At 37.0% G+C, this 13,355-nt stretch overlaps 1 protein-coding gene across 1 annotated transcript in view; it reads right to left on the bottom strand.

Moving 5' to 3' along the window:
* Window positions 1–7,003: 7,003 nt before the first annotated feature.
* The window catches only part of MSH4 (mutS homolog 4), a 78,489-nt gene continuing 72,137 nt past the window's right edge, over window positions 7,004–13,355 (bottom strand). The window contains exons 19-20 of the mRNA XM_049772543.1: window positions 12,977–13,065; window positions 7,004–7,198 (exon numbers count right to left, since the gene is read on the bottom strand). Coding sequence (XP_049628500.1) covers window positions 7,004–7,198; window positions 12,977–13,065 — 284 coding nt within the window. The remainder of the gene's footprint in view (window positions 7,199–12,976; window positions 13,066–13,355) is intronic.

The raw sequence follows: 13,355 nt of genomic DNA, 5'->3' as shown, positions 1-13,355 counted from the left end.
TTAAGCTTTTCCTTTCCTTTTATATTCACCATTTTAATGTTTTTAACTTTTCTTCAAGGATTCCTTGGAAATTTTGATTATATTTGTTCTAAACTCTGAAGCTTTTATTATTTTCTTTACAAGCTAGATATTTTTTTTTTTTGGGTCACACCCGGCAGTGCTCAGGGGTTATTCCTGGCTCCAGGCTCAGAAATTGCTCCTGGCAGGCACGGGGGACCATATGGGGCGCCGGGATTCGAACCGATGACCTCCTGCATGAAAGGCAAACGCCTTACCTCCATGCTATCTCTCCGGCCCCTACAAGCTAGATATTTTATATTATATATTCATACATTTATACAAGGTAAAATATTTACTAAGATCTTTCACACATAAGACATTTTTGGCAACATAAAAATTAACCTCTACCCCACTCCTTAGAAGTAATTTATAACTTTCTGGACACCATGATCACAATGGACATAAAATAATAAACCAACCAAGTGGTGGGGGTGAATAGTAGTAATTGAAATGGATCATATTAAAAATAATTAGCTTTGGGGCCAGAGAGATAGCATGGAATGTATTGAATTTGCCTTTCATGTTAAAGGATGATGGTTTGAATCCCGGCATCCCATATGGTACCTGGAGCCTACCAGGAGCAATTTCTGAGTGTAGAGCCAGAAGTAACCCCTGAGTGCAGCCAGATGTGACCCAAAAACCAAAAAAAATAAATTAGCTTTAACTTAAAATCCAGATTTAGATGTGACACCCCTAACTACTTAATACAGACTATTTTTAATTGAGGCCAAATTGACATATAACAATAGTTTCAGATATAAAACATAATAGATGCACGTATGGCAACAAATATGTATTTTACTATGATCAAAAATAGTCTAGTCAACTCTCATCATCACATATGGCTATAAAATTATCTCATGTTGAGAGCTTTAAGGAAGTCTTTATCAACTTTCAATATATTATTATGTGTAACCTGCAGCATATTGACATGACTACATTTCAAAACCTATTTCTTTTGTAATTGTAAGTTTTTATTTAACTCTTTTTTTTTGTTTTGTTTTGTTTGATGCTCAGGGGTTACTCTTGGCTAAGCACTCAAAAATTGCCCCTGGCTTGGGGGGACCATATGGGACGTCGGGGGATCAAACCGAGGTCCTTCCTTGGCTAGCGCTTGCAAGGCAGACACCTTATCTCTAGTGCCACCTCACCGTCCCCTATTTAACTCTCTTTTATTCATTCATTTTGCTTACTCCTAAATAAAGTAGAATTTAATAAATTTAGTATTAAATCACAATGAAGATATTTCCAGTTAGTAAGTTCTTTAATTACAAAATGCTTTCTATTTATTGGGATTAAGTCATAAAATGTTAGCACATCCATCATTAAAATGCAAAAATGTTTCCATCATTGTCCCTAGATTCTTTCTCATCCTCTCCCCATCCCACTCTCACTTCCATACTTCTCCCCTGATACTCTATTTGGTAAACTTAAGTTCTGTCATTAAGAGCATTAGGAATTTATTTTCATGGTCTATTCCTGTGCTGCTTCTTTATATTTCCTGTATGTGAAATCAACCAGTATTTGTCTTTCTCCTCCTGATTTATTTTGCTAAACATGAATCCCTAATTCTATCCACATTATAGAAAATGCAACATTTCAACTCTTATTGGCCTTTGTATTTCATACGTATTTGTACATCTATTTCCTTATCCATTTATTAGTTGAACATTTGGATTGTTTCCAGATCTTGGCTATTACAAAATAGCACTGTAATGAACATTGAACTTTTCAAATTAGTGTTTATATATTTCTTGGGATAGGTATCATATGGGGCTCTATTTTCAGTTTTTTAAGAAGTTTTCATGTTGCTCTTCATAAATGCTGAACCAGTGGAGTTCTATTTAATAAGGATTCCTTTCCCCCAGCAGCCTCATCTGGTGGTTTCAACCTTCCTGATATAGGCTACTCCACTGTTATTGCCATTTTGATGTTTACTTCCCTGACTATGAGTGATAATCAAATGAGGTATGGCTACATGAAAGGCAAATGCCCTCCCCACTGTGCTATTTCTTCAGCCTCAGAAACTGTCTTGAAAATCAGTATTGGTGCTTTTCCTGTTTCCCCTCTCCCACAATTGCTGCCTTCCCTTCCCCCTATTACAATGACTAGAGGTGATAAAACATTTGTTGTGATGCTCCTTAGAGTCACACACACATCAGGTTGCAGTGCTCTCATACTTAGTCATGGTACTTGACAGGGTCACCTCCTGGCAGTGGTGCTTACATATCTTTAGTTGTGCTCAAATCCCTTTAGTCATACATATCTGGCTAAAATGCGGTTGAATACAGCACCAGGAATCACTTATGGCACAGTAGTTCTGTCAAAATCATAGTGAAAGTGAACAACACAGGAGATTAAACTCACAACCTCACACTTGCAAAGAATATGCGTTAGCTAATAAACTACCTCCTGAGCCCAGTTCTTTTTATTTTGACTACCTAGAATACCAGGTAACTGCATGGTTAAGCTACTGAAGATTTGGGAGTATGTTTATGGATTTCTAATTCATTTCCTGTTTATATTATGAGGAGAGAGATTGATTCTTTTTCATTCCAACATTTTAAGGGTTCATTCAGAGTGATCAGTCTTGAAAGACAGCTTGATATCTAATTAATAAATATAATTCCTTTCTTCAGAAACAGGTTTTACTTGAAACTAAATAAATAGTGGAATTTCCAAGTTTGAGGTTCCTCAATTTAACACAAATTCCCTAGAATCCCATCTATCAAAACAACTTGATGTATCATGGTTGGTTTTGTGGAAACTAGAATAATATGAACCTCATACTACTGGGATGCCATTATTAAACATTAATAAACAGAGTCCTTTGTTTCTGACTGAGGAATCATTTATCTTGTGACAATAAACACAAAACTGGTAAATTAAACTGCTAGTTTTCGGGCTACTTAAATATCTCAGATGCTTCACAATTCCTGGCAACAAGAACCTATTCTTCACTCATTCTGTGTATTTTAGGATCCATTTTATAGAATCTGGCAAATGGTAACCTACTGCAACCTAGATATTAGATCCCTCCTGTGACACTGTTCCTGAACCACCTGTAGAGCAACTGCTCTGGAAGCATCCTTTTGAGCAATTATTTGGGGGATTCTCCTGAGGCAAGAACTTTGTAGAGACAATACTCCAGAGATTGGGAAGGAGGGGCACTGCATACCCATAATCAGTGGTCACAAATCAATCTTGACTCCTGTGTTGTGTCTCCTCCCTGGCAGCTCTAGTTAAAGGAGATAATACCTACCAAAACTCTGTGCTGCTCCTGAGGCATTTCTATGCTCTAATGTTTATGCTTATCTTCTTCCTGACACCTGCCTCTAGCTATGCTTCTGCTATGCCCTGCCAACCTCCACTTATCCTAGTTCATCTGGTCCTATATAAGCATTGTTAAAATGGAATCAAGTGTCTCTGAACATCAGCCTGGGATCCATTTTTTGTTTGTTTGTTTTTTGGTTTTGGGGCCACACCCAGTGATGCTCAGGGGTTACTCCAGGCTATGAGCTTGGAAATCACTTCTGGCTTGGGGGACCATATGGGGGGGGTGGATTGAACCATGGTCCCTTCTAGGCTAGCGCGGGCAAGGCAGATGCTTTACCGCTTGTGCCACCGTTCCAGCCCAGATCCATTCTTTAGTCACCAGTGGGGGCAACGTTCTTGGTCCTGAATGCACTGGGGGACAGAAGTTGACCCTTGTCAGCAGACAGGGTCAGAATACTAGGGACTACTAAAATTTTAACATATTTATGAGAAAATGGTATTTATCCATGTCCTCATTAAGATGGCATATCAGTTTCTAAAGTATATAAATATATATAATAAAATGTAGTAACTTATCACTTACTTTTCCTTTCCTTATACTTTCATCCTTGTAACATAAATGCATTGCAGGCTTGATCTAAAGAAATATTTATTCACACACATAAAACTATAATTATAATTGAGCATATTTTAAGTGTAAGGATAATCTTCTTTCCCTCCTATCCCCATATAGCCTCTGGACTTTAAAAGATTAATTTATGTAGGATCTTATTCTCTGAGGAGGAAGGTAGAATAAACTAAAAGAATGGCTTTGAGATAGAAATTAAAGAGGCTCGCTAAATCATAATAGACATTTACCTTTAAAAGGATGGATTATGAGATATTGATCTATAAATTTAGAGAAAGAAGAAAAGAGGTACTAAAAGGTTGAGCAAATAGACTTTAAAATTAAAAGAATAGATTTTCCAATACTCACATCTAGTCTACAGTATCATGATACAATAATTATTTTTTTCTTTTATGTTTCTACTATATAAAAATTTTAAGTCACTTAATTTTAATATATACCTATTTTTATTTCACTCTTCTAAATTTAAAATAAAGGGATTTAATCAGCTGGCTTCAGTTTCATATCAAAAGTTCTAAATAATAAAAAATATTCTTGAAAGTTGAATGGATTCTAACACTGAATTAAATCTAAGCTGAAGTTAATATATATAAGGAAATAATAATGCTCAGCCAATTTAATATTTTGCATCTGGCTCTGCTTGCCTATTTTCTTCTACATATTCCCCTTCCCCTTCTGCCTTTCATTATTTCCACCTACCCTGCCACCCATCTCCCAAATTGTCTTTGCCCTTCTGCTCTTTAAAATTTGATACCATGGCTAAATTATCTATTTAGTATTAGGAATCACTGTTAAAAATATTCATTTCAAAGGCTGTAAATTAAATCATGATAATAATCAAATCAAACACTGTGAATCTTTCTAAAACACGACAGTAGGTGAAATAAGTAATCTAATAGGCATTGAATATATGTCAAAAGTAAATAACTTACATTAACTATGCTAAGGTATATGTATGCAATCCAATTTCATTGTACCTAGTATCTAAAATGCACTGAAAATGCTAAGAAAGAATCAAAGCTTAAAATATTAATATTAAATTTTATAAAACAAAATATTCATGTCAATAAAAATTGCAGTCTAGTCTATGTAAGAATTCTTAATAACTATAAATATAATATTTTTATAGAATGTAAACTCTGAGTTTCAGATATTTTGTAGTCAAAAAACCAGTAATTTCTTAGTCTTTGCCCTTTAGGTTGAGATTAAATAAATGATGCATATTGAGAGGAAATTTTAAAAATTTTCTCAAAAGATTTGAGAATACAATGTTCTCTACATTTTCTAACAAACTGGTGGCATTTCATTTTACACTGTACATCAGGGGTCTCAAACTTGCGGCCCGCGGGCCGTTTGCGGCCCTCCGTATAACATTTTGTGGCCCTGCCCTAGAGGAATCTTTTTTGTTTTGTTTTAGTTGTTTGGGTCACACCCCCCAATGTTCAAGGCTTATTACTGACTTTGCACTCAAGGATCACCCCGACTTTGCCTCCTGCGGCCCCCAGGTAAATTGAGTTTGAGACCCCTGCTGTACATTCACAAAACAAAAATCTTCAGTAAACTCTGAAATGGTGATGTAAATTACATCTTTGTGAAAATGTTCCCTTGTGAAACAACTATGGCAAACATCAATATTCTTTCTGCTGCCTTGGTTACTTATTTAAAAAAAAAAGATTGCCAAACATAAAGCACTTAAGGAGGCTGGTTAGTTGAAAATAAAATGTGTGGTTATGTGAAAACTGAAAATTTAGAGATGATACCCATCCTCTTCCAGAAGCATTGAATTGAAATGTTTATTGATGAAAATAAAAATATTCATATTTTAAGTTTCCAGCATCATATTTTAAGTTCCCAACATCATTCTAAAAATACTTCAATAGTATCCAATGTTGGAATTTGGAGATCTTAATTAGAAAGTTACGGTTTGGAGAAATAGTACCAGAGTCAAGGTTCTTGCTTTGCATGTGTCAACCCCAGCTCATTTCCCACACCACATTTGTCCCCCTGGCTCCACCAGAATTGATCCCTGAATACAGAGGCATATCTCCTAAGCACACTCAGATGGATATAGACCCAAATCCTAAAATAAAATAAAAATTTTCATAGGATCTTATTGCATCAGAATAGAATTAAGAACTCACATGAATTTTCCAGTCCTAAAAAGATATTTACAAAAATATCTTAAAAGTAAAAGAAAGGGCCAGAGTGGCCGAGCAAGTGGTAAGGTGTCTGCCTTGCCCATGCTAGCCTAGGATGGACAGCGGTTTGATCCCCTGGCATCCCATATGATCCCCAAGCCAGAGTGATTTTTGAGTGCATAGCCAGGACTAACCCCTGTAGACAAAATAGCATGGATAAATTTTTTTTTTCTCTTTCTTTTTTTTTTTGGTTTTTGGGTCACACCCGGCAACGCCCAGGGGTTACCCTGGCTCTATACTCAGAAATCGCTCCTGGCAGGCTCAGGGGACCATATGGTATGCCGGAATTCAAACCACTGTCCTTCTGCATGAAAGGTAAATGCCTTACCTCCATGCTATCTCTCTGGTCCTAATATGAATATATCTTCATAAATTACAAAAATAGTCTTGCTAACCTCAGCTTTTGAGAACATAAATGTTATATGACTAGTTCGCACTTAAGATAAGACTTTCTAATCATTTTTTTGTTGTTGTTGTTGTTTTGGGTTTTTGGGCCACACCCGGCGTTGCTCAGGGGTTACTCCTGGCTGTCTGCTCAGAAATAGCTCCTGGCAGGCACGGGGGACCATATGGGACACCGGGATTCGAACCAGCCACCTTTGGTCCTGGATTGGCTGCTTGCAAGGCAAACGCCGCTGTGCTATCTCTCTGGGCCCAAGACTTTCTAATCTTAAGATAATACTTTCTAATCTCTTATATAGAGTATATAGATGACAATTCAAAAATTAATATAATTTTCAATTAAGACAAATTTAGCAAAAAAATTTCTTTTGTTCTAAAGAAAGCATAAATTATTCTTTCCTCATTAAGATCAATGATTTCTTTACAAAATTGTGAACTGTTACTGATCTTCAGTGTTTTCTGAAATATGTTCAACCCTGAGAAGATCCGCTTCATACTTCTTCTTGAGATTACTTAAGTATATTCGTAAACTTTGTGTATCCAATTGAGAGTTTCGAGCAGTTTGAACAAGTCTAGTAGCTAGTTGGTACACAGCTCTCTCTCTTTCCATCTCAGGGGTAGTCTTTTGGCTGTGCTGTTATTGAAAAAAATATAAAAAAATTAAGATATAACTTCTACGTATTTCATTTTTAAATGCTGGCAACATTCTATATCCTTTCATAGAAATATTAGAAAAATGAAACTCCACCATAAACTAATAGTTCTGGATAAGTTATCATCCAACTAAGAAATAATATACCAGAATATTATTTTTACAATAAATTATTAATATTTACTATTTCATGGTAGATACTTATATCATTAAAAATGCTTTTCAGGAGCCAATGTGATATTACAGCAAGTAATAGCATGCTTCTCTTGCATGATGCTGACCTATGTGTAATCTGCAACACAATATGTGGTCCTCTGAGCCTGCCTGGAGTGATCCCTGAGCAGAGACATAAGGTCTGAGCACATCTGAGTCTGGCCCAAAAGCTAAGAATAAAAATTATATTTTAATTTAAAATTTCTCAAAACGGGGGCCGGGCGGTGGCGCTAAAGGTAAGGTGCCTGCCTTGCCAGCGCTAGCCTTGGACGGACCGCGGTTCGATCCCCTGGTGTCCCATATGGTCCCCCAAGCCAGGAGCAACTTCTGAGCGCATAGCCAGGAGTAACCCCTGAGCGTTACCGGGTGTGGCCCAAAAACCAAAAAAAAAAAAAAAAAAATTTCTCAAAACGGTACCTAAGTAAGTTTGAATAAAGCTGTGTTTTTTCAAAGGAATAAACAAGATTGACAAATCCTTAACTAGCTACACAAGAAAAAAAGAATACCAAATAGATCAAATCAGAGATGAAATGAAAGAAATGACAACAGATACATCAGAAACACATAAAATCGTTAGAGGTGGTCCAGGAAACAGAGATCTGGCCTCCTTGGGACGAAAGAGACAGACAAATCCCCGTCCATCCAAAGCCAGGCCTGCTGCCTCCATCATCCACAATCACCATTTTCCTGATGGCCCTGCCTCATCACTGACCCTCTATTGATTCCCTTCATGGACACCAACCTGACCAAAGTTCAGTTATGCCAGTTTCTGAGCTGATATCACCAGTGCTATTTTTTATAGCACTATGCTCCTAAAAGTCATAGTATCAGTAATGGTGCTTTGAATCTCAGGACAACTTCTTATGCTGTCATCCCTATAGAAACACACCAATTTAAATGAATGGACAGCTAATAACAAGAGCTTAGTAAACCTATCATTGTCTTAATAGTTTCATTGGAAATACAATAATTTTAATAAATGTGTTTGCTACTATACTTTTTCTTTTTTCTTTCTTTTTTCTCTTTATTATTTTCCTTTCTATGTTTTTGTAGTAATTTGCTTTTACTTATCTAGAAATGAATGTATTATCATCAACTATGTCAATTATGTGATGCATTTTCTTTTTTGGGGGGGGAGGGATCACACCGGTGATGCTCAGAGGTTGCTCCTGGCTATGTGCTCAGAAGTCACTCCTGGCTTGGGGGACCTTATGGGACACCGGGCGATCGAATGGCAGTCGTCCTAGGCTAGCACTGGCAAGGCAGACACCTTGCCTCTAGCGACACTGAGCTGGCCCGGATGCTTTCCTTTAAACAAAGAAATATATTGGGGCCGGAGAGATAGCCTGGAGGTAAGGCATTTGCCTTGCATGCAGAAGGACGGTGGTTCAAATCCCAACATCCCATATGATCCCCAGAGCCTGCCAGGAGTGATTTCTGAGCGTAGAGCCAGGAGTAACCCCTGAGCACTGTCAGGTGTGATTCCCCCACCCCCCAAAAAAACAAAGAAAAATATTATTAAAGGTTGTTATGAACAACTTTATGCCACTAAGTTCAAGAACCTAGAAAAAAATTGATTCATTTTCAATAATCATGCAACCTAGTAAACTGAACCAGGAGGAATTAAAATACCTGAGCAAACCAAAGATGGAAACTGTAGTTAAAAATATTCCCACGGGGCCTGGAGAGATAGCACATCGGCGTTTGCCTTGCAAGCAGCCAATCTAGGACCAAAGGTGGTTGGTTCGAATCCCGGTGTCCAATATGGTCCCCCGTGCCTGCCAGGAGCTATTTCTGAGCAGACAGCCAGGAGTAACCCCTTAGCACTGCCGGGTGTGACCCAAAAACAAAACAAAACAAAACAAAACAAAAATTCCCAGTAACAAATGTCCAATCAGAAGTTTCACCAATGACTTTTATCAAAACTTCAATGACTTTTATCAAAACTTCAAAGGCTTATTACCTATATTCCTCACTTCCAAAATACTGAAAAAATAATAACCCCTTTCAATTTTTTGGCCACACCCAGTGATACTCAGGGATTACTCCTGGCTATGAACTTAAAAATTGCTCCTGGCTTGGAGGACTATATGGTTGCCAGGGGATTGAACCACAGTCTGTCCTAGGCTAGTATGTACAAGGCAGATGCCTTACCTCTTGCACCACCGCTCTGGTCCCCCTTTTTAAGCTTTTATAAGCCAACATCATATAACTACCAAAAGGGGTAGATATTATTTAAAAATAAAATTTCAGGATATTACTGATGAATACTGTTGAAAATATCTTTAACAAAATCTTAGTAAACTGTGCTCAACAATATATTGAAAGGATGATCAAGTGGGATACATCCAGAAAATAGAAAGCTGGATCACAAATACATTAATGTAATATAATTAATAAATAATTATTTATTAATATATTAATAATATAATTAATGCAACATACCTTTTAAAGGAAATAGCCACAAAATTATTAATTGTCTGGTCCATCCTCTATAAAAAATATGGAGATTCTCAAAAATGTAATTATGGGGTTTCCATATGACCTAACTATTCCACTTCAAGGCATCTATCTCTAATCACAAATATTAACCTGAACACACACACACACACACATACACACACACACATATATTCTTTTGTTGTTGTTGTTGTTGTTTTGGTTTTTTGTTTTGTTTTTGGGCTACACCCGGTGACGCTCAGAGCAGACATATGGACAGGGTCACTTTGATAACTGTGACATGTAGTTACACTTGGCTTTTGTGCTCAGAAATTGCTCCTGGCTTGGAGGATCATATGGGATGCTGGGGTATCAAACTGCGGTCTTATATATAAGAATATTTATATGTATATATATATATTCTTATATAACCTATGTTCACTGCAGCACTTGGTATAATAGCCAGAATATGGAAACAACCCAAATGTCCAACAACAGTTAAATAAATAAAAAAGTTGTGATATATACACTATATATACATGTGTATATACATATACATATATATATATACACTATCCATAGTATATACAAAATAGAATATTGTGCAGTCACAAGAAAAGAAAAATTCATGCAGTTTACAGCTTGGATGGAACTGAATGGCATTATGTTGTGGGAAATAAACTAAAGGCAGAAAGGACCTCACTCATCTGTGGTATATATAGAAAAAGATAGAGGGTAAGCACATACCAACTGATGATAAACTCTAGGCATTAGGTTACAGAATTGAGAATACGAGGTTGAATATCAGGTTGAGAATACCAGGGAGAAGATGGGAAAAGGATGAGCCTGTCTGAAAGTAGCACAAGAGCATAAGTCTGGGGCACATTGATGGTGGTAAATTGAAGCAACATTATACAACAAAACTTTAACTATCAATTATCAAATAGTGGGTAAATGAATGGAGAGAAGGAACTCTGGATCAGAGCAGACATATGGACAGTGTCACTTTGATAACAGTGACTTTGTACTTAAACACTAGGGCTAATGAGATAGTACAAAAACTATGATGCTTGCCTTGCATGTGGCGCATCCAGGATCACTTGTAGGCACCACATGTGGTCCCCAAAACACTACCAAAAATGAACCCTAAACACAGAGCCAGGAGTAAGTCCTGAAATATTGCCAAGAGTTGACCTAACTTAAATACTATTACCTAAATTATCATTTTTAAACTTCCCTTATCAAAAATATATAAAAGATCATGATTTTTACTTTTCATACTTACTTTACATAGATTTCTCATTATAAATTTAATGTGACAATAAGTATTACAGAATTAATCTGTTTAACGTAGTCTCTATGTTATTGATTAAATTACTGAAAAAAGTTATCAAAACTGGCCCCAGAGAGTTGACAGGGCCAAGATGTCAAAAAAGGAGCCTGGTAAACTGCACCAGAAAATGAAATGAGCAGAATGGAAACTGCAATGAGTTCTGTAAGAAGCCCAGCAGGGAAGAGGCAGTACAAAACTCCATGGAGCCACAACACATCCCAGAAAACTTCTGTTTGAGAACAATTAAGTGGATTGCCCATCTCTCAATCACTAAACTAAAGAATAAATGAAGAAACTGAAAAAGGGTAGCTTCTTGAACCTTCTTTGAACCTGCACAAAGAAACATACATGGACCATGGCAGAAGCTCACAGTGTGGTCAAAGGAAAAGCAGTGAAATTTTGGGTAATTACACTCATGGGCTCTTAGTTCTCTAGCAGAAAGCCCCATTGGGAAACTGGCTAAGCACCTAGTGAGAGCCCAGAAAAGAACAAAAAAAGGCTCAAAAACTGATAACTTCTGCAATCAGAAACATTCAAGGAAGCTACTGTTGTGTATGTAAGCATTTCAATGGGATTATTATGTTACTGACCCTACCCTGATCGGTGATTGTGCCCTACCTGGGGGTGTGACCGGCATTCTGCTCCCACCCTAGGGTGATACCTGATTCCGCTCCCACCATTGGGTGGTACCTGATCCCACCACTGGGTGGTACCTGATTCTGGGGGATAAAAGCAAGGGTCTGTGGAAGGCAGGGGGCTTTTTGGCTGGAACTGATGCTGAGGCTTTTGGCTTCAGACTTGTCCTCCGAATAAAGCTGATATTTTCACAAGCCCGACTGTCTGCTAGCCTTTTACCCGCCGTTCACCTCAACCGCCGGCTGAACAGGGTGGCAGATGTGAGCTCCGAGCTGGAGGGGAAAGACCTCATCCTCCATCCCTCCATCAGTCAACCCCCATCAAGGGCAGTATTGCAACAGCCACCACAGGTATGTTTTTTGACAAACACCACACTCCACCCCCACTCCCAAGTCAGGAAAGAAGTTAAGCAAAGCATATGCCCTATCCACTGTACTATTGCTCTGGCAAAACTTGTCTTAAGACCTCAACCCATAAACTATATTGAAGAAAACAAGTAAAACCCTTCATGACACTGAATCTAGGGCATATTTCAATGATTTGACATCACTGGCCAGAGGCCAAAATAAACAAACGTTAAATCAGTAAGTTTCTGTAGCACAAAGAAAAAGATGAGTAGAATAAAAAACCTCATATATTAGGAGAAAATGTTTGCCCACTTTTCATCTGAGTTAATATACTAGATAAATAAAGCAATAATACATAACAAAAACAAAACAAATAAAAAGTTCCATCAAAAATGAGAAGAGATGCACAGACATATCCATGAGGTGACATAAAGATATTTTAAGCATATGAGAAAATATTTGTCATCACTTATCATCAAGAAAATGCAAATCAAGACAACAATGAAGTATGACCTCACACCAGATAGAGAGAGATAGAGAAAGAATATAATTTAAAAAGTGTAAAATAAAATTAGTGGTGGCATAAAAGTGAGGAAAATGGAATTCACAAGCATTGTAGGTAGGAATATTGTCTGATTCATCCTTTTTAAAAAAATATGGACACATCAAAAAACTAAGAATTGAGTTTCCTTATGACCCACCAATTACACTTGGCATCAACCCCAAAAAAGTGTCCAAAAATATGTTTATTGAATTTCAAAAATAATTCTTACTGATGAAAAAGTTGCTTACCAAAATTTTTCCAGTAATTTGAGTGGTGATTTCTTTGGCATCCAAGACAATTGATGATGGGAATGATGAAACCTCTGCAGCTTTTAATCCTAAAATTATATACAACAGAGTTTCAATATTGTTATTGTTGATGACATAAGTTTTAACTAGTACTAATATTTTAATGGACTTAAACCTGTTTTCACAGATATTTATAAACTACTTAACAATTCTCAAAATTAAGCCTAGGATGTGGGTCCTTAGCAAAGTATATACTTCCGTACATAATATTTGGTTTCAATTCTCAGTAATGTAAAATCAATTAAGTTTTCCAAAATTATGGATGGGGGGTCAGAGATATAGCACAGCAGTAGGGTGTTTGTCTTGCAAGCAGCCCATC

This window comes from Suncus etruscus, chromosome 4 (assembly GCF_024139225.1).
Source record: "Suncus etruscus isolate mSunEtr1 chromosome 4, mSunEtr1.pri.cur, whole genome shotgun sequence".
Taxonomy (NCBI): domain Eukaryota; kingdom Metazoa; phylum Chordata; class Mammalia; order Eulipotyphla; family Soricidae; genus Suncus; species Suncus etruscus.
Note: the sequence above shows the minus strand (reverse complement) of the source record. Positions and strands in the feature narration are given on the sequence as shown.